The sequence below is a fragment of the Phaenicophaeus curvirostris genome, chromosome 16 (assembly GCF_032191515.1).
Source record: "Phaenicophaeus curvirostris isolate KB17595 chromosome 16, BPBGC_Pcur_1.0, whole genome shotgun sequence".
Lineage (NCBI taxonomy): Eukaryota > Metazoa > Chordata > Aves > Cuculiformes > Cuculidae > Phaenicophaeus > Phaenicophaeus curvirostris.
Window position 1 is genome coordinate 7883348 of NC_091407.1, and position 21254 is coordinate 7904601.

A 21254-nucleotide genomic window follows, 5' to 3' on the forward strand; every position below is an offset into this window, starting at 1 on the left:
CTGGTTATGGTGTGATGCTGCAGAGCTGTGTCTGAGTGAATTCACAGTGCCCCTGTGGGCATGAAGTTTGGGTTGAACAGTTTTCTCGTGACTAAAACCTCTGTTGTGCAGCTCTGCTCTAACTGGCATGGGAGCAGGTAACTGCGCTCAACGAAAAAAGATATTTAAGCAGTAGTAGGTTTAATGTTTGCTTTTGGAGTCTTTCAAACACAGGTATTTATCCTGCTCCTGTAGCTCACTGCTTCCCAAATACTTCTGAAAAGGAAACAAAATTCCTTGCATTGCCTCTGAGCCAACAGGAAATACTCACAGATCTGGATTCCAGCATGACTCAGTTCAAAGAGTGCAACAGTTGCCAAAACAACTGGTGGAGGAGCTTACTGGAAGGATAAAATCAACAAAAACAAGACAGGAAAAAAAGAGAGAGATGAAAAATCATCTTTAACCATGTTTGGAGAAGTATTTATAAATAGGATAAAAGATACTAATGCTCAGAGCAAAATTACAGTGATCACGTTATCTGCTCAGAAATTATGTTTATTCAATCATGCTGCTCGGCATGAAATAATAATTATCTCTGACTGGATGCTTCATTTGCTGTGTGTCCCGGAGGCTCGGCCGTTCAACGCTGTTCCTGCTTGTGTTGCTGCAAGTTCAAGGTCTCGGGAGCTTGCTTACAGGGCGGTACCAAGCGAGTCATTCTCAGTCAGCTCTCCATGTTTGCAGTGGAGTACAAGAGGTTACATGCCCACAGTTAAATATGGAAATGACTGAGCAATTAGTCATGTCCTTGTAGCAGTGCTTCTTTTGTACCTGTAAGGACAGCAGAGCAGGGATGGCGTAGGACTCGGAGCCATCCATTCTGGCACAAACCCTGTGCAGTAGAAAGGCAAACAAATGCGTTTAGACAACTGGGTTTATTCAGCCTAAAGAGCGGTGCTGACATCAGCTCAGAGGCGAATCCGGTTAAAGGCCCTGGTGAGACAGCAGAGGAGCAGCTCCTCGGAGGGAGACCGGCTAGGTGCCCTCGCTGCACATCAGCTCTGGTGCTCCTGCTGCACACTGATACTAACAATGGCATTCCAGGCCTTCTCCAAGGTTGCAACAGGAAAAAAAACCTCTGCAGAGCAGATTGGACCATCACCCTGTTGCTTTTTTTAAGGCCTGTCCTTTGATAAGGAAACCAGCTGAGGAATGCTGTGGAGCGGGAGCTGTGTAATATGCGGGCTGGAGGGCACTCCCGACCGGAGAAAGCCCTTGCTGCTGCTCCCTGCCCTCCTGCTATAAACTCCCCTATTCTTGAAGTATATGAAAAGTATACAAAAAGCTATTATAAAAACACTTTGTTACAGTTTTTATTCTGAGACAGTCCAATATTACTCATAGAGCTGCTAAAAATTACCTGATGATGTTAATTTACATAATACTTCAACCTGAAGGCTGCATCCTGAAAGGTTTACACTGAGGCAATTATTGCAGAGCCTTGCGTTTCTTTTGGAATAATGGTCTCAAGTGAAATTTTCTCATTTCCTTTTGACACAAAAAGCCCCCAAGAGCTTCACTTCTCTGTGAACCTTTGCCCATCGGACACCCAACTTCAGTATCTGTGCATCCCTTCTGTAACGTGCAACAGGGAAGGGCCCTGCTCATCGCTCGGGCACACGTCGTAGCCCAGCTTTGTCAGATCTTTGGTCACCACGTTGAAGGAAATGGTCATAAAGCCTTGAGATCGCACCCTCGTTACTGGAAGAAAGATGACATGAATAGAACTGGTTAAGAGAGGTTTCTGAATCGTTGTTGAACTCGTTCACGTGTCCAGGTAGGACCGACCTCAGCAGTCCCTCTAATCAAGGGAAGGGGTATGGCCAGGCTGTGGCTGCTGCTGCACAGGGGCTGTGGGCAGGACTTACCTTCTCTTCCTTCTCCTTGTGCCACCACTTTGGGGTCAGTAAATTCCGGGCGTCTCCCTGTGAACCAACTTGGAGAAGAAAACAGGAAAGAATTAATTGGATACATTCCTTTGCTGTTTAGATTTGATACAGTTCATTACATGCACGTTCAAAACCAAAGGGGAGGGTTAACAAGCCTCCCAGCTTTTGTTTGGAGAGCTGTGAAGGCTGATTCACTCTGCTGCTGATCTAATTTGACCAAAGAGACACTTTGTCTCTCCAAGGGAAAAAATGAAACAGATTTCTTACACATTATGTTAAATCCATGTTGTTTCTGTGCTAGACACGCTGTTTCTTTATGGCATCTGAAACTCACTCAACTCTAGATGACCCCGAACAAAGGAGAGGGCTGGATGATTTGAATGCATCCGAGTGCACAAAATACATAAGTACACAAATTAGAGGGTAGATTCCAAACAAAAAGGGCATCACGACAAGAAGAAAAGTCAATCAGCTGAATCCTGGCTGTCAGGCACCAAGATTCCCATGCTGACCCTGCCCCAAAGCGCTCAATAGCATGCAGCTGGCTCTGCACAAGGGAGGCTCTGCTGGGACAGGCAATCCACAACGGAACCATCAGCGCACAAATCCCTCAGATTGTGCTTAAACAACACAATGGAAGGAAAAAACCTTGATACCCTCACTTGCTGCATATCTGCTGCTGCTTTGGGAGGGAAGTGTGTGTATAAACAAGACAAAGGCATTCCAGATGGAAGAGAAAGTAGAGCTGGGGATTCATTTTCCATGTTCTGCCTTTGCTTTCCAGGTTCATTTTTCAACAACAGTGTTCAATCATGAGGATGAAAGAAAGACCAGTTACCGTGTTTGAAGAGAGCTCGTGAAAAAGACCTGGACACTTGAAAATGTGGTTTTACCTACAGAACTCCAAACCATTTGCTGATGGTACAAAGCATTCCCCATAGGCACTGAGCAGTAGCAAATTCTGCCTTTGAGATCGACAGCCAGAAGGACTTGTGAGAAAAATAATGGTTTTAATTATTACCTTGTAAACTTCTGCAGCTCAGACGTGGACTCTGGAACAAACATAGCGATGGTTCTCGTGTGCCTAAAACAAACACAAGACTCAATCGCAGAATCAGTTAGGTTGGAAAAGACCTTCAAGATCACTGAGTCCAACCATAAACCTCACACTGCCAAGCCCAGTAACAAACCATGTCCCTAAGCAAAAGAACCTCTCAGTGCCTTCAAGACTTCCTATGTTTATAAATGTTCGTGAACTGCAGTCACATCAGACTACTGAGCATCTCAAGACAAAAATGCTCTCCCTTCCACAAAAAGAGGGTTTGCTTTTGTAGGAAGAGCATCCCTTCCTACATTCCCAGTGGCCAAACTGAAAGCTCAGCATGTGCTGAGAGTGATGGGAGAGCGCTAGTGTTCTGTACTTCATGCCTGAGCTCTCCTTGTACCAGTTTTGACTCTACAGAATTGTCTACAGGACAACCAAAAGTTATTTGGTAACCAGGGGCTGCTGCTAGCAAATCCCTGTGCTTTGTACTGAACAGACAAGCCGTAACAAGGAGACATGGGAACATTTTTGTTTCTGAAACAAGGTAGTGACTGGGAAAAAAAAAAACAATCTCCCTTTCAGCCCTGCAAGATGACCGGTTGTCAGCTCACCTTCCAGGTGTGAAGGGAATGTGAACAGTTCCGTAACCTCTGACCACATCGTTTCCAAAAAAATCAGGTCCATAGACGCTCACGACCATCTGCGGCCCTGCAAATGGAGCATGCGTGAGAGGAACACCCGGTCTGCATGCGGGATCCCCTGCCCCAGCACTCACAGCCGAATGGGTTGGTGCTCTTGAAAGTGATGTCGATGGGGAAGTTCCAGACGATTGTGGTGGGTGAAACGTCACTCGTGGAGGAGATCTGGGAGATGCCCTCCTCCAGGCCCTGCGGGAAGAGTGAGACACGAGGGAGATGCACTAAGCCCCGAAACACCGGTGGGTTCCAGGGGCACGCGACGGGGCCTTACCGTGGTGGGAACCCAGTCTTGGCCATAGACGAAGCAGTACTTGCAATACAGGTCATTAAACCCAGGGAACTGTAGGAGAGAGAGGCTGAGTTGGGGGGGAATTGCTGGGAACCACCGAGAGCTGGCCAAAAGCATTGGGTTGAGGGCAGCCTGCACCCAGGGCCGGGGCTGGGTTAAGGGGTCTGGGTTAAGGGGTCTGGGGGCCGCCTGGGGAGGGCAGGGCTAGAGCGCCTCCTGTACGAGGCCAGGCTGAGAGAGTTGGGGTTCTTCAGCCTGGAGAAGAGAAGGCTGTGGGGGGACCTTAGAGCAGCTTCCAGGCCTTGAAAGGGGCTCCAGGAAAGCTGGGGAGGGGCTCTTGACCAGAGAGCTCAGGGACAGGACGAGGGGGAACGGTTTTAAATTGGAAGGGGGGGAAGATTTAGATGAGATGTCAGGGAGAAAAGCTTTCCTGTGCGGGCGGGGAGGCCCTGGCCCAGGCTGCCCCTGCCCGGAGCCCCCAGGGCCGGGGTGGAACCGGACGGGTTTGAGGTCCCTTCCCCTCAGCGCCCCCGCTTCTCTAAGGCCCGGGAGGGCCCTGGGGGGCAGCAGGGCGGGCTGCGGGTCCCGCCGTGGCCGCGGCCGCTCACCTGGCCGCTCTCGATCTGCCCGCGGGCCGCCAGCAGGAAGGCGCTGGGGCCGCCGCCGCCCGCCATGGCGCCGCCTGGGCCCGCGGGGCGCCGCCGCGGTTGCCATGGCTACGGACGGCGAGCCCGAGCGGACACGCTTCCTCGGCGGGCGGCGCTTCGCGGAGCGCCGGCTCGGGGAAAGGTGGGTGGGGGGGGAAGCTGCTAAAAACGGGCGGGACGCCCCAAAACGCGGGCGAATGGCCCCAAAACGCCAGCGGAACCCTCCCCCGGGGCCCGACGAACCCCACCCCGGGCGGGTTGTGCTCCCCGAGCCCCCGTGGAGGAGCTGGGGCTGCTCCCACCGCTTAGTTTCTTGTTCAGCCTCATGGCTTGGACTGTCTAGGGATGTGTTATTCAATATCGGGATCTGTCAGGCTGTATCAAGGCTCCATCAAGGCTCTATCGGGCTGTATCAAGGCTCTATTGTCCTATATCAGGCTGTATCAAGGCTGTATTGGGCTCTATCAGGCTGTATCAAGGCTCCATCAAGGCTCTATCAGGCTGTATCAAGGCTCTATTGTCCTGTATCAGGCTGTATCAAGGCTGTATTGGGCTCTATCAGGCTGTATCAAGGCTCTATCGTCCTGTATCAGGCTGTATCAAGGCTGTATTGGGCTCTATCAGGCTGTATCAAGGCTCTATCGTCCTTTATCGGGCTGTATCAAGGCTCTATTGGGCTCCATGAAGACTCTATCAGGCTCTGTGGGGTAGTATCAGGCTGTATCAAGGCTCTATCGAGTTGTATCTAGGCTCTAGAAGCCACTTGAGAGGTGGTGCTGTGCAAACCTCACAAGGTTCAATACATCTAAACACAAGGTCCTGCACCTGGGTCAGGGCAAGCCCAAGCACAGATAAAGGCTGGGTGGAGAATAGATGGGGAGCAGCCCTGAGAAGGACTTGGGGGGGCTGAGAAGCTCAACAGGAGCCAACAAAGTGCGCTTGTAGCCCAGAAACCAACTGTGTCTTGGGCTGCATCCAGAGAAATGGGACCAGTATGGGGGGAGGGGATTCTGTCCCTCTGCTCTGCTCTCAGGGGACCTCACCTGGAGTCCTGTGTCCAGTTCTGGAGTCCTCAGCACAGGAGGGACGTGGAGCTGTTAGAGTGAGTCCAGAGGGGGGCACGGAGATGATCTGAGGGCTGGAGCACCTTTGCTGTAAGGACAGGTTGAGGGAGCTCGAGTTGTTCAGCCTGGAGAAGAGAAGGCTCCAGGGAGACCTTACAGCAGCTTCCAGCACTGAAAGGAGAGCTGGGGAGGGGCTCTTGATTGGGGAGTGCAGGTATAGAACAAGAGGAATGGTTTCAGCTGAGAGAAGGGAGATTGAGGGGAGATTTTAGGAAGAAATGTTTTGCTGGCCCAGGTCACCCAGAGCAGTGGTGGCTGCCCCATCCCTGGAGGGGTTCAAGGCCAGGTTGGATGGGGCTTGGAGCCCCTGATCCAGAGGGAGGTGTCCCTGCCCATGGCAGGGGTGGGACTGGATGGGCTTTGAAGTCCCTTCCAACCCAAACCATTCCACGATCCTGTGATTCTCTATCAACCCCAATGAGCCCTTTGTTAAGAGAGAGACCTTAACACGTGGGCTGAGCAGAAATGCAGCCTAGCTCAGCGGGGACAACGCCTCAGTCCTTGCCTTCATCCATCAACTCCATCGTATCTCGCTTCCGACAGCCCTGGAGAGGGATGCCTTTGCTGCTTTGGCTCTCTACACTGCCACGCAGTGGAATATCCATCGGGATGGCTTTCCTTAAGGTAAAGTGTCATCCTAAAACACCACCTCTCCCATTAAAAGCTGCATGGTGCATGTTTCTTTGGGACTGAAAGTAAATTCCCATTGTGTTTCATGCTGAGAAATCCCTCCCATGTTCCTATAGAGGTATTCTCTGTCAACACTCAATTCAGCTAGATTTTCCAGCTTTTATTTGAGTGTTTTCTGTTTTTAACATTCAGCAAACAAATTTGGCTGGGAGAAGAATGGGAGCAAAACAGGAGGGGTGGGAGGGAACGGCTGAAATTTTATCCTTCCCCTCCTGCCCCTCAGAAATGCTTCCAAGAAATAATTAATTTGAACTGAAAACTATCACGGGAGGGGAAATAAAACAGCTCTTGCCCCTCTGGTGCTGCCAGCAGGGTGCAATGAACAGTTTACTTGGCTGCCAGCTGCCCCAGGGCCGGCTAAGAGCCAATTTAAGGATTTTTTTTCCTTGCCTGGTGCCAGCTGCTGGAGGAGTTAATACCAGCACTGGGAGACTTCCTTGTGGCAGAGAGAAGGCAGCAGAGATATTCAGCAGCTTTGAGTCATCTTTACCTGCTTGTGGAAGGACTCCCCCCCCTCCCCCAAGTCATAATGAGACCTTTTTTCTTCCCTCCCTTGCACGCCGGTCTTGCTCTAATTAGCTGCACTTTTAATCTTTGTGAGTAGAATGAAATCCCAAGCAAGGAAGCATTTTTACCCTGCTGGAAAACTTTATTAATGATCCATTAGAGAGTTCAATTTCCAAGCCTAATGAGAACTCACGGTTCGCTGCGACTCTGTGGTGTTGTTTAATCAGATAGGTAATTCTCTTGGCCAGGTAAAACATTTGGCTCCTCTCTTAGCCCTGCCCAAGGCCGTGATACCTGTGGGGCTCTGGGGTGTTTGGGGAGCATGGATCCCCCTGACTTGTCGTCTTGCAGAGGTGCTGTGCCCGATCCCCGATTCAGAACAGCTCCAGGTCTAGCTGATGCAAGAAGCAGTTACTATTGGCTGGGTGAAGGGAGCATCCCTTCTTTTGGGTTTTGGAACTAGATGATCTTTAAGGTCCCTTCCGACCCAAATTATTCTATGATTCTATTCTTTTCCTCTCCTTATGTTTCTGCTAATATAACCCCCACCCCTCCCAGCTGCTTTTCAGCCTTCTGGAGGCTCATTCAATGCACTGCGAACTGCTGTTCTCACTACAAAATGCAGATTTGGTACCTGGATCTCGATGCCCCCAGCATTCAGCTCTCCTGCAGATGTGGTGCTGAGCAGAGCCAGAACCAGGCCCCAGGAGCAACTCTTCCAAACTCACCCCTGACACGCTGCTGTGGCCTCAAGTCCTTCTGTCTTGTTCCACAAGCTGCCTCTCCATCTCCCTGCAGGGACTCAAGAGCAGCAGCCACCACCAACCCACTTTTTCCCCAGCTCCAGGGCCCTGAGAGGGGATTTGGGCACGGGGACACTGACTTTTCCAGCAAAGCTCAATAATTACAGCAGCAGCACCATGAGCAGCTGTGGAGGGACCTGCTGGGGCATCCAAAGCGCCTCCACACAGGATTCAGCCCGGCACCAGGGAATTCCCAGCTGCTGCTTTAACAGCAACAGAAGGATTTTGCCACCATCCCCAAAGAGCTGTTAATAATAATTTTTTATGGCTCTTTTCTGGAATTCTTCGCTATCCCACTGAGACGGAATAATTATTTACGATAATCCTAAATGACTCTTAATTACAGCAGTGCAGGTGCTCGGAGGCTGCTCGACATACGGAGGCTCTTGCATGAGGCGAGGGATTCACTGAGCGGCACCGTTGGAGGCGAGCGGGAGGTGGGACACGCTCCAAAGGTTGGTGAGGAAGGGGATGGCTCAGACCCAGGGCTGGCAGCCTGGCTGGTTGCACCTAGAAAAGAGGTTTTGGGGGATGCCGAGGGGGATGGAGACCTGAGGGACCTGCCGGCTGGATGCGATAACTGGACCAGGGCTCAGCATCCCGGCCACATCCCATCAGGCGGCACAAAGTCAGGCCACGCTTCCAGTTTATACAGTTTAATACATGTGAAACAAGATACATTTCCTTTTGAGTAATGGATGCATAAATAATAGAAGATATATGTGAATGCATAAATATGAGGCGGCATGGAACGAATCAAACAAAAAAACGGTTGGTTTGAGGGTTTTTTTGTCCCCCTGTCCCCTCGCACCAGACTCGTTGCTGCTCTCTTGGCATCAGCTTTCCATGGCAAAGCTGTCCCACGGTGAGAGGGCCTGGATGGGGGGGGAAGAAGCAGGGAACGGAACCTAAAAATGAAAAAAACAACCCCAAAACTGCAAAAAAAAAGAAAGAAAGTGGTGTTACCAGGTGACCTGAATTCCTCTAGAGGCTTCTCAGTGGGAGCTGGCGGCAGAAGGGCCTCGGGAGGCGAACACGTCCGCGTGTCGGGGAAGCTCGACAGAAAGGGTGCAGGGGGGACGGGGACGGGGGGCAGCGAGGGGTGGGAGGGATTCTGCCACGAGGGGGACAAACCACTGGCTGAAACGCTCACAAAAAACACCTACAGCAGCTCCTCAGCCCTTCCCACACTGTATCAATAACTTACTCTGAACTGCAGTAAACAAAATACATTTCTTAAATAATTTACTATTTATTTGTTTTGGTTTTCTTTATCTCTCTGTAAGTTTAACTTTTTCCTTTTTTTTTTTGTCTTTTCTTTTCCTTTGTAACACAAGAAACCGTGTTTGTGCACGTTAGTTTGGATTATTGCGACGTTTAACCTGAATTTCAGTTAAAAAAGGAAGAAAAAAAGCAACAGGACAGTTGTACAGACAAGAAGAATGAATAACTTATTATTGCACTGGCTACAATTCAGTAGTGATTTGGTTTTTTTGTCTGTATTTAGGACAACCCCTAAAGTACAAAAGAAAAACGAGAGAGACATCTAAAGCATCAGCTGTGAAAAGAAGCCGGTGGGATGACGGTGGAGAGGAGGAGAGGGGAAAAATGGAAGTGAAGAAAGAAGACAAACATTTGGAAAACGAACGGCCGTAATAATTAATTCCACATAAACCCCAAGGCAACACCACCCAGTTGCGGAGTCACACGTAATGCAAAACCCGGTATCGTTTCTCTATAAAAATATGTGCATTATGAAGAGAGAGTTTTTGTGGGTATAACTTTTTTTTTGTCTTTTTTCCCCTTGTTTTGTATCTCACAAATACATTATTTCTATTTATATAACTGCTGATATACAGACAATGTACAGCTCCCAGCTCCCGGGCACTCCCGCGCAACGGGACGTCTCTAAAAGGTGCCTCGTTAAAAGTCGAGCGTCTTTAAAAAAAACAGAACCAACAAAATCCACAGAGAATCCCCCAAATCCCAACCGCCACCGCCTCGAACCCGAATCAATGTGATTGAGGCCGCGGAGCAGGGTGGGAGGAAGGAAGCAACCCCTGCTCCGACTCCACCTTCCCTTTAGAAAAGAAACCCCCAAACTGCTTGCAAGTCCACCCTCTCCACCCCAACCCCGTCACCGTCTCGTCCAGCCGTTTGCTTGGCTTTTTTTCTTTTTTGTTGATATTTTGTGTGGGTTTTTTTTTTTTTTTTTGCAAACCTCCCCAGCGCTTAAGAACAAGTGACTGCGAGGAGGGAGAAAACGGAGTGAGCAGCCACCACCCGCGTACCTGTGGCCTCCCAGTCCCTCCGGTGTGGAACCCCCACTGGTGTCAAGCCCTTGAGACCCCCCGCCCCGCTCCCCCTTCCCAGAAAGCTATACGGGGTCATCGATGTCTTCTTCTGTTGCAACAGTCACCGGGACCAAGTCCTGCTTCTGGAGGGGGCTCTTAGCAGCGCCCAGGAGCTCTTTGCTTTTCTCGGTGTTGCTCCGCTGAGTTTTTAAATGCTCCGGCTTTTTCAGTTCGGAGGTGGCAGGGTCCGGCCGGGAGTCCACGGAGGCCGGCGTGGACTGACCGCTGTCCAGGAGGAGATCCGAGAGGCTGCTCAAGGAGCTGCTGTCCGACTGCTCGAAGGAGAAGTTGGGGATGGTCAGGTGCTCCCCGCGGCACGGGGGCTGCCCCCGGCGCTCCGCTTTGGAGGCCGGCTCCCCGGGCTGGCTCTCGGCGAGCTCCAAGGACTCTCTGTAAGCCGGGAACTCGCACGATGGGGTCCTTCGCCGCAGCATGCTGTTCTCGGAGGGTTTGGTGCGTGAGGCCGCCCCGCCATCATCCTCCATGGGAGGATCTATAGAAATGCAGGGTGGGCTCATCTTCTTCTTTCTCCGGGCTCCGTGGATGTACTCGGACTCTGTCTGGATGTGGGCAGGGGACCGCTGCTTTTCCTGGGCAGGGTCCTCAAAGCGACGGTCCCCATCGCTGATAGAGGGGCAGATCTCGATGGAGTGTCGCCTTTGGTCGTCTGCCCAACTGGGCTTGTTGAGGAAGCCCTTCGTGTCGATGCTGTAAAACTTCTTCAAGTCCTTTTCCTTTCCGCTGCCCCCGGAAAGGCTGGTTGTGCTGCAGTTCTTGAGGGGCACCGGAGACGGCGCTGGGGAGATGAATGGCGAAGTTGAGCGGCTCCCAGCGTCCGAGTGCTCCCCTCCCCAGTCTTTGGCTGAGCTGTTGATGTGGCGAACCTCCTCGTCAGCCAGGTCGGAGGACTCAAAGAGACATCCCTCAGGATTGGAAGGGCTGCTGTCTGGGCTGGGCGGCCGGCTGGGGACACCGTGCTGGCCGCAGCTGTGCTTCCGCGTGAGTGTGCTGGGGTGTCGATGCGGGGAGGGCGGAGGGGAGCGCGGAGGGGTGCCTGGGAGGGAGGCAGCCATGGGATGGAGAGGGCTGGCAGTGAAGGTGCTCTGGGGCTGCTTTGCTGACGGGAGCGTCTCTCCAGGCTCTGCCTGCAGGCTGTCCTTGCGGTCCGGAGTCTGCCCGTCCACAGAGTCTGTTCGAATGGCCTCCTGGAAAGTGAGGAGAAACAGATGGGGCGAGAGCTTGGGGATCTGCTGGGCCAGTGATATTTTCCATGATGAAATACGGCACGTGGCAGAAGGCTTGATGGGTCTGATGTGCCCTGCACCACCCCATCCCTGCCCCATCGTGCCAGCCCCATCAGATCCTCCCCGTACAAAAGGATGTAGTTTTGCTTGGATGTTGACCCAGAGCCTATGTGTACGGGGCTGGCATCTGCTGGGGCTTCCTGCAAGGTCTTGGTTGTGCTCTAGCACCAAATCCTGGGGCAGTGCAACCTGTCTAAAGTGACACAGCGTAGGACTGACTACAGGTTTCTCACAGCACTGGTAAAAATGAGTTGGGCATCTTCTCTCCATGCTTTTCCTGTTCTTTCATGGAATAGTACATCCAAAAAGACGACAATAGATAACAAAGGCCTTCCCTGTGTGGCCCTTGCTGAGACTGGAACATATATGGGGCATTGAGCATCCTGATCCAGAGGGAGGTGTCCCTGCCCGTGGCAGGGGGTTGGAACTGGATGGGCTTTAAGGTCCCTTCCAACCCAAACCATTCTCATATTCAATGATTCTACAATTCTACAATATTAACATTTAAGGCATCAGAAACATTTTGTTTTAAAAAGGGGAATTCTACTCTCAGCTCCAAGAAAACCAAGGGGGGACTGGAAAAGAAGGGAACGTTGCAGGTGACTACAAAGGAGTTCACCTCTGCAGGGTCTCGGTCTCTCACCTGTCTGCACAGCAGCTTGTTGAGAGCAGGAGATCGAGGTGCAATGTCGGGGGTAAGGATCTTCCAGTGGCGGCGGCCTTCATGGTTGGGAGAACGGACTGCCAGCTGGAAGGACTCCACTGGGACTCTCAGAGAGGAGCACGTTCCCACAGGCTGGGAGCGGATGGAGGTGATGGACCCTAGGAAACAGAGAGAGAGGGGTAAGGAAAAGCCTGTCTCATCCTGCTGGAATCCCAAGCCTCAGCATAAGCCTTGGGCGGTGCCAGGATTAAAAACCAGGTGTCCCTTGTCCTATCTCCTGCTTTGAAAATGAGGCCATATCTCACCAGGGATGGCAGGGAAGGCTACAGGTGAAGTCTCTGCAATTCAGCAGCACTGCACATAGCTCTGCCCGCTCTAGTATATCACCTGTTATAAACTTCATGCTAGTAGTCTCTATTTTCTGTTTCAGGTAACAGGAATCTTCTTTTGCAGCTGCTGTGACATTCAGGGTGGACGGTGGCCACCAGAACCACGTGGCAGCAAATGAAGGGCAGGTGGTGGAGTTGTCTTTGAAACCCTGCCATTGCTGCTTCCCTGGTAGCGTTGCTTTCAGTGGATTTGTAAAAGGATGTTGCCTATTTGGAGAACATGGATTGGGGAGGTCTGGTGGCTGGGCTGGATCCTCTGAGTCAAGACTGTCTTTACAGCGCTGTCAGGGACGGGCTTGCAGCCTTATGCTGCTCTGCCACACGGAGGCAAGAGCTGCACTGCTTAGCTCCTCAGAGCCTCCAGAGCTCCACTTACAGGTCCAACCTACAGCCTCATACAGCCAGTGGACACCCTGCCACTCACTCCTCTGTGGGGAGACACCGCTGGCGTGCACAGGGCAGTTTTCCCATCCACTACAGCCCAAACACTACCACCACCATCTGTCTGAGAGGCAGACCTTGGCTGAACATGCTGCGATCAGCAGCACGGAGACTGCTCCAAGTGCCTTGACAGTCCCTCAGCTCATGTATCAGGCAGGAATCCCTCTCTTCCTGAAAGCTCCTAGTTCCCTGGCTGAGCCTAAAGGCAATCCCTCCTTCCCAGCCCCTTTGTGGTGCTGCTTCACTGCAGTTCTCCGTTGTTTGAAAGCTCTTTTGCTGTTTTATTTTTTTGGCTGCAGGATTTATTGTCCTCATTAGCTTGAAACCCAACGTCTGTTTCTACATCGCTGCTCCACGTTAAAAACACAGCTATCCATCACTTCAAGAGATCGTGCCCAGAGGTCAGGGACCTTGAACCTATGACAAAAGCCATCCAGACAGACTGCAGTTGCATTTCAGAAAGAGATTTGTTGTTGGGGAGAAAGAAAAGTTAGTGTTTAATCATTTTTCTTTTGGAGCTTTCCTCCAGAACACAACAGAAAGAGCAGAGCAGTCAGCTTCCCACTCCCAACCTGTCCCACTTCTCCCCAGTTCTTTTTTTTGGCTCTCCTACAGCCCGAGTTTCAGTCTGAGCCTGTGCCGTTCGTGTACTAATCTGGCTTTACAAAATGGTTTTTATGATGTAGAAAAACTTTGTCATAAAAAATCTGTCACAAACATGGTCATAAAATCAAACCCCTATGCTCTCCTCCTCATCCTTAGTTGGAATTTCCTCCTGTTGGAAACTTCCCACCTAGGTCTCTTAAAGGAAACCCAAAACCCCTCTAAACTGCACACGTGGGAATACTGAATATCTCTGGATTTGTATATTTTTCTCTTGTTTTTCTAGTAAATCAGGAAACTGCATCTACGCCCAAAATAACACGAGACCTGGTCAGCTCACAATGTCGTCATTGTGTAGACACCAAAGTACTGGGAGAAGACCAGACATCCTTAACGGACATTGAAAACTCCATGGAAGCACAAATGCTAATGTGAGTGTCTCTGTGTGTTCAGTTTTGCTTGCACGGAACTTATGGGACTATGACTTAAATCAGAGTTAGGTCAGCTCAGAGGCTGCCCAGCTCTGGGTGGTGCTGGTTGGATGCATCTACCAGACTAGGTAAAAAGTAAGACCTTGTTCTAGCCATCACTCAAGTGCTCTTGGAGAGAAATTCGGGAAACATTGAGAAAAATCTTGGTCAGTTTTACCCACCCCTGCCAACATTGCAGCAGTTTTATACTAGCATAAATCCTGATTTACACCCACTACAGGGATGAAAACCATCCCCAGGAGTCCAGCCATGAAACTCAACCTCTGTTTTCTTTGCTTAGCAAAGAATTTGAAGGTGAAATAATAATAAATACTGAGCAGAGAACATTAATGGCTATCCAGAGAGTTTGAACAAATATAGAGTTACTTCACACCAGGAAATTAGAGCAGATCTTGCCAGGGTCTGCAAACCCACAACTCATCTGTCCAAGCAGTTCTTGCATTTCAAACAATGTTGTATCAAAGGGAACCAGGCTGGGAAGTTCTTGGGAGCCACTCAAGAAGCTTGTGTGCATTTTGTGAGGCAGATATTTTCTTTCTTACCGATTTCCCCTTCAAAACAACCCACACACCAAAAGACAGAAAGGCATTTTAGGGGAGATGTATTTGGATGCAGTAGGGTAAACTATTCTATGATACTATGGAAGCTGTGGCTGCCCCATCCCTGGAGGTGTTCAAAGCCAGGTTGGATGGGCCTTGGGCAGCCTGATCTTGTGGGAGGTGTCCCTGCCCATCACAGGGGGTTGGAACTGGATGGGCTTTAAGGTCCCTTCCAACCCCAACGATGCTATGATTCGATGATTCTAAATGTATACTTGGAGGCTCTGTGTAGCTCGTGTTTCCCTGGCTGTGGGGGAAAGCTCTGTAAGCAGTACCTCTTTGGGATTTGCAGGGGTATGTTTCCATCTCCACCTCATGGAGGGGGAACGGGGCTTTCGCTGGCATCACCGGCCGGAACATGTAGCTGTCGTTGGGCAAGGAGTGCATCCGGGAAACGGAGATCTTGCGGACCGTCAGCAGGTTTTGAGAGTCCTGGGGCCTCAGAGAGGCTGTACCACCCTGCAAAGCAAAAAGACAAGGAGAATGGGTCATGCGGCATCTTGGTGGGGAATATAAACTCCTCCTTGCCTGCTTTTTGCTTTAAAACCTTGTGCAGATGTTCCTCTTGGCATCTTACAGAGAGTCTGCAGCCCCGGTGAGTTCAACAGGATACCAAAGGTACAGCATCCTGGCTGAGTAAAGAGCTCAAGTTGCAGCTGGAGTAAAATGAGGCATCAGTGACCCACCACCAAGCAAACTCTTAGAAAAAATAAGGTCTAGGAAAATGGAGTCCACTCTAAAAACATGCAGAAGCCAGCAGTTCTTACATTGTTCTGCTCTGGTGTTCCCAGGGAGGCTTTCAGCCCAGCCTGGGTGGTGGTGCCCTTCTTCTCAGAGCCACTTTGGGACAGATGGGCAGAACTGGCCAGTCCTGTGCCACACTGACCAAGGGTACCAAGTGCTCGTGGAAATTCCTGTATCATCTCCCCAAAACACACATACAGGCAGACATTTAAACACACACATAAACACCGCTGCAAACCCTGTGGCTTTTCTCCTGCAACATGGAGCATTTTGGGCACCACTGACCCCAGAAGATCACAGCCACATGGCAGGAGGCAGAGGGAAGAAGACATCACGGTGGAATGTATGTGGGTGTGGAGCCTCTTTGGGGTAGAAAATAGATTTCTCAGTGCTTGCTCTCACTGTGGAACGGTTCTAGTTCTAAGTGCCCAGGCAGAGCACACTACAAACCTTAAAGGTGACCCCCAACTCCTTCTCTGAGGCCCTTATCACTTCAGGAACCTTGGAGCAAATTTATCCTGGGGTCTTGGGAAGCTTTAGGGACTCAAGCGATGTCTCTGTGGTGCTGATGGCCAAGTTCTAGGGGAGCGGGAGCCTTTGGAACAGGACCTGCAAACCTGGCTCCTGGCCCCAAAGCTTTGGTCCTAGACATATTCCCCTCACCATTAACAGCGTCATCTAATGTACAATGGCTCATTCTGGTTTTCCTTTAACGTCAGCCTCCCAGTGACTGATTGAAAACATTTCCCCAGCTGCAAGTCTTAAATTAAAGTGTATTTTGCTTTGCTCTGCTGGGCTGTTTTCCCTCTCTGCTAGCAAAATCTGTGCCTAAGAGCCCTCGCTGGATGGTTTGGAGGTCACCAAGGATCTGGTTAAATCTGTTTTTCTCCAGCCATTTCTTGCTTACAAATTTATTTCCTCAGCTCCCTAAAGAGACCCATACCAAGACAAATTACTCGATGCTTTCACTCTGTTGAGCTTGGCTGAGAAGATGAGGGGATCAGCAGCAGTTATTTACAGGTAGTTGGCATCCAGTGCTCACTGCTGCCTTGCCCAGCAGCCTTCCAGGTGCAACCCAGGTCTCTCGTGTGAGATATTAATGCATCGGCAGCGTGGCTGAGCCAGTTGGCCTCTGGCCATCACAGCTAATAAGCTCTCAGCATCGCAGCACCCGAGCCAAAGGCTGGTGGGCGATTGTTAACACCCGGTGCCACACAAAGAACAAAAGGTCTTGCTCTGCTTTCTCGGTAGACTAAGAGAAGGAGCACAGTATTTGTCTTTTTAATCTTAGTTTGTCCTTTCAGGATCTTGCATTGGTCTTCTCTGGCTGGAACAAATGAACAGAAATCCCCTCTTGACATAAACAGCTGCAGTTTTTAAGGTTTCAGCTATGCAGACTCAGCTGGCTTAGGGACGTGGGCACATTCCATACAGCTTCAAAGCTATTGTAATGAGAACCTGAAAATGAAACATGGACAGGAAGGTTGTTGGCTGGGGAGCTCCTCTCAACAACTAGGAAGGTTTGGAGACACACACCACCTGCACTACTGCTCCTCCCCTTCGGTGGGAAATGCCTGATGCACTGGGGAGCCTGATCCCATGTCCTGGCTCCTGCAAAACCCAGGAAAACCCAACATTGGACTGCTGAGACTGCGTATGGCAAACCCTGCCTGCAGACACCCCGCGAGCTTGGGAGGATCCCAGGCACCTGATAGAAATGTGCAAGGTGGGAGCCTTCTCGCTGTGGGACCCTCCCAGGCCAAACAGAAAGGCAATAAATGACCTTGGAGGCTGTGACGCAGCTCAGAGTATCTTCAATTAGTGAGCACAACTCTCTTCTCTTGTGCCTGGGATTGTTGAAGCTCTGATTTTTCGCTGGTGCAGAGGCAGCTTGAGTAGAAATAATCCTGCAAATACCTCCACAGGACATGACCCTTCCTGGGTGATGAAACTGCCAGAAGATACTCTGTAAGCAAAGGTGACTGGCAGGATACTCTGGAAGAGGGAACATGAACTTCTCCGAGGCCCGGAGCCAAGAGCCTGCAAAAAACTGTGGGCAAAGCTCCCAGAGGAAGGGCTCCTCCCGATCCCGCTCTGAAGGCGTGTGTTCCCAGCACTGTGAGCGAGCTTAGCCATTTCCCGCAGCCTCTGCGGTGGGGAAGGCAGAGGCAGAAAAAGAGCAGGACACAACTCCCTGCTAACGCTGGTGCCCCTGCACAGCCAACTCTGGTGGCATCCGGGGTGCTGATGGTCCCCAAGGAGGTAACAAACCCTCATCTCTGTCAGCAGAAAGCCAGAACCCCATGCAATTGCGTTTACAAAGAATCAAATTTTGCCTGTCCCTGAAAGGTGCCCTCCCTGTGTCCTCCTGTTCCCTGCAGCTTCCACAGCTAATAGGCACCCTGCAGAGCTAAGAAGCGGACTTCTTAAGGGTTACACCTTCATACCACTCATCTTGCATGGGGAAAACCGCTTGGTCATGAAGAGCTTAATCTGAGCCCAGAATCTGCAGATGCTGCGAGATACTTGCCACTAGAAGGTGCCCTGACAGTCATGATAGAGGGGAGAATGGCCCAATCTAAAGCAAATTAATTCTGAGCAGTCACTGCCAGTTCTGTGATGACAGCACGTGCTCCCCATTGCAGCATGTGCATCCTCATCACTGACCGTGGCTCGCATGATGCCCACAGGAGGACACCTGGAGCTCCTTCACTATGAGGGCAGGACACACCGTACAACGTCCTTACGTGATACGACCTGGGGACTGGTTCATGGTGCTGTGGGGAGGGACTGAGCAGAGGGGGCTGCAGCACTTCTGGTCTGCTGGGTGATCTCCCTAGAGCATCTCCTGAATCCACAGCTTCAGTGCTTGCTGAAAGCCTGATGTGTTGATCTACTTATCCCTTTGTTTCCTCAATACTGTATCACAGACAGCAAGAAAATCAAACTGGATTGTATTTTCTCCACAAAAGGCTCTGCCTGCCTCCAGCTCTTCGAAGACAAACTGCTCACACATCACACCACACAGCAAATATAAGACTTGTTTTAGCTAAAAGGAGTATTTCGTTTGTCCCCCACACAAGGCTGCTGGCAGAGTCAGCTGGGACACGGTCTTTGCCCAGCCCCTGCGCACGCAAAGTACGAAGGACAGAGGATGGAAACGGCTGTTGTGGCTGTGAAGCAACAGGTTTAGGACAGTTCAGACACCACCGCTAGCTACACAGCACCAAAGCACAATGCCACAACGCAGAAGCAACGGCGCGGCGTCATTCACCTCAGCCTCGTGGCCTGGGGTTTTGTGGGAAGGTGTCAGGACATGGTGGGAAACAGAGCAGAAGGACGGGATTTCCATCATGGGAGTCTCTGCCCCCTCCAGCGTGTCTGAGTCTGGGATGGCTAAAGACACATTCTCACAGCTCAGCGCCTCCTTCAAATCGGGGAGATAAAAAGCATCAGTAGCAGAGCAAGGCTGGGTCTTAACGCCTGAACATGTTTGTCCCGTGGCATTTCCTAGTTGCCCCATTCATCCAGAGCAGGAAAAGGAAATATAGGCTGCAAAACCTGACACAAATGGCAAGAAAATACGGAGCATCTTGCAATGCCTTCCAGGGTGTCCATGGCACCATCAGAGGCAGGATTAATCCTACAGAGCTCACGTATGTCCACTCTTCAGTGCAGGTGGCTGGGAGCCGCCAGCCATCCACGATGGTGCATTTTTCTGCAGAAATGTCTATTAGAAACTACATTTAAATAGAGAATTCCCCATTGCTGCGTAACTCCATTTCTTTTACTTGACTTAATAGAGTCTGGTAGATTTTACAAAAAATCTAATTTCATGTAATTTAATCTAAAATCCCCCATTGATTTTGTGTAGATTTATTTGCCATCACAGTGACAAAGCAATTTGGTATTCACTCTTAATCATACACTACTGAAATGGGATGAGACAATTATCTCATGCCCCTTCTTCCCTCCCCTGACTTCTGATTGCCCTATTTTTCTAGAGGACTAATAGAAATCAGAGAGCAGGCGGTGTCTAAAAAATCAACCCAGGGACCTCTGGCTTCTTGCTTTGACAATTCCCAGGGTCCAAGTCTGCCCTGCCCTACGCAGCGCAGGAGGCAGAGGGAAGCTCCGTCTTACAGCAGTGCTAGACATGCCCCCCTGAGCTGTGTACTACGATGTGCTTGAGGCTCCTTTGGAAATCCCAGACTGGGATTAGGAAGAACCCGAGTGTTATTTCTTTGTCTGCATGAAGGGAATCTATGCCATCCTTTGCTGCAGGGGTGACAGCGCCAGCATTCTCAGGGCTTTACGAGATTGCTCCCTGGTGCTGCTGACCACGTTAAAATGACAAGGACTGGTGGGGAGAACAGGACAGGGACCTGTGGCTGTTAGCTTCTGAACTTAAACTTCACAACCTCTGAATGAACTGGAAATGGCAGATGACGGACTTTCAACCCTCCCCCAGAACAAGGTCAGGGCAGGGTTAGTCCTGGAGGACGCGTTTCAAGCAGCCTTCCACCTCAGGGAGCCCTCCTGAGATGACTCAAAATGCGGAGGTGGCAGTGACAGCTCTGCCGTAGGGGAACCCGGGAAAGCTGCCTCCCTCCCACGCTGCCTTGTCTCCTGCCTCTTTGGCTCTGTGTCCCTCGGGATCGGACTGCCTGATGATCAGACAGCAGCGACTGGTGAGAACCCTCCCCTCCCCTGAGCACAAGAGCAGCAGATGCTTTGTGTGAACCGTTACCAGGGCTTGGCGCTTCACCTGCACCGCTGGCTCCGACTTCAGCGTCTCCTGACTTCTGTAGGGTGCCCGGCTCTCTGGAGCCACTGCACCTCCCCGGCTCCCACTGATGGCTGGGGTGGTTGCTCCTCTGGACATCTCCAACTCAATCTCAGCATCCATCTCGGCATCCTCCTTGGCCTCCTTGTTGCTCTCCTCCAAGTGTTTCATCAATACTGCCACCACTACGTTGACCAGGACGAACTGTGCGATGAGGACGAAGGTGACAAAGTAGACAGGAGAGATAACAGGCAGGTAACTGAGACAGTGCTTGTCCTCCCGAGTGCATTCCCGGAGAGTGTCCTGCAGCGGAGAGGGAGCGGTGAGAGATTAATAAGGGCCGGGACTCTGCTTGGGCTCCAAATACAGAAACATGAAAGATAACCTGCTGAGGACTGAAAAGCATATAATTACACATCCCAGACATGTCAGCTTGAAGGTACAGCAAAAAGATAAAAGAAAACATCGACATCATGAATTACATCGGCTACAAAGAGGAGGATTGTGTTACGTGCCAAAGGCACAGAGCACACGGTTACTCCTCTCAGCCACAAGAACTGGCACAGTTTTCTTTAAGTATTATGTTTATGTTAAAAAGAATGAATTTTCAGGTTGGGCGAGACTTAGGACAAATTATCCCTTGACACTCGGCTTTTAAATGGGAAAGTTTAATTTTCATGTTTTAAAAGGAAATCTTTTTTTTTGTTTTCACAAAAGGGGTACTTGAAATTTGTATCTATATATCTACGGAGAGAAAGAAATACACAAATAGAGACTGCACATACCTTCATGATACCATTCCAGTTGTCCCCTGTTGACACTCTGAAGAGGGTGAGAAAGGCCATCCCGAAGTTGGTGAAAGTTGCGTGCCGGCTCAGGCCTTCACAAGGATTTTCATCACTGCAGTCTGCAGGAGAGAGAAGCAGAACCACATCAGCAAAGCCACGTTTGCCAGTGCTTGTTGAGAACATCCCCCAGACCAGGCGGTGAGGCCTTGAGTTCTGTCACACTGATAGATGGCATCACATCTCACAGGGGGCTGCAGAGATCATGCAGCCAAACTCTTCTCAGTGGAGGCTGCGATAGAGGGAAACATACTGTGGCTTAAGAGGTCCAGGTTGGACATTAGGAAAGTTGCTTTCATC

At 50.6% G+C, this 21254-nt stretch overlaps 2 protein-coding genes across 6 annotated transcripts in view; both read right to left on the bottom strand.

Annotated features, from left to right (window-relative positions):
- Positions 1-516: 516 nt before the first annotated feature.
- B9D1 (B9 domain containing 1) lies at positions 517-4673 on the bottom strand. The gene is made up of 7 exons (XM_069869880.1): positions 4572-4673; positions 3946-4014; positions 3752-3863; positions 3588-3684; positions 2953-3015; positions 1911-1978; positions 517-1743 (listed from the first exon to the last, which is right to left on the bottom strand). Exons 1-7 carry the CDS (start codon positions 4635-4637, stop codon positions 1598-1600), a joined length of 621 nt encoding a protein of 206 aa, XP_069725981.1. The 5' UTR covers positions 4638-4673; the 3' UTR covers positions 517-1597.
- A 3011-nt stretch (positions 4674-7684) lies between these two features.
- CACNA1H (calcium voltage-gated channel subunit alpha1 H) overlaps positions 7685-21254 on the bottom strand; it is a 121727-nt gene continuing 108157 nt past the window's right edge. For 2 of the 5 annotated variants that reach the window (XM_069869945.1, XM_069869943.1), the window contains exons 29-34: positions 20895-21016; positions 20074-20412; positions 18598-18750; positions 14855-15038; positions 12036-12214; positions 7685-11293 (exon numbers count right to left, since the gene is read on the bottom strand). In XM_069869945.1, coding sequence (XP_069726046.1) covers positions 10112-11293; positions 12036-12214; positions 14855-15038; positions 18598-18750; positions 20074-20412; positions 20895-21016 — 2159 coding nt within the window. In that variant the 3' untranslated portion in view covers positions 7685-10111. The remainder of the gene's footprint in view (positions 11294-12035; positions 12215-14854; positions 15039-18597; positions 18751-20073; positions 20413-20894; positions 21017-21254) is intronic. The other 3 variants (XM_069869944.1, XM_069869947.1, XM_069869946.1) reach the window with 3 other exon arrangements.

What these genes read in the sequence shown, in the direction of transcription:
- B9D1 (XM_069869880.1), bottom strand. Translation starts at nt 4,637, where the DNA reads ATGGCGGGCGGCGGCGGCCCCAGCGCCTTCCTGCTGGCGGCCCGCGGG. An exon ending in AAGACTGGGTTCCCACCACG is followed by an intron (nt 3,864 to 3,945) that starts GTAAGGCCCCGT and finishes CTCTTCCCGCAG; the next exon opens with GGCCTGGAGGAGGGCATCTC. An exon ending in GAGCACCAACCCATTCGGCT is followed by an intron (nt 3,685 to 3,751) that starts GTGAGTGCTGGG and finishes CTCCATTTGCAG; the next exon opens with GGCCGCAGATGGTCGTGAGC.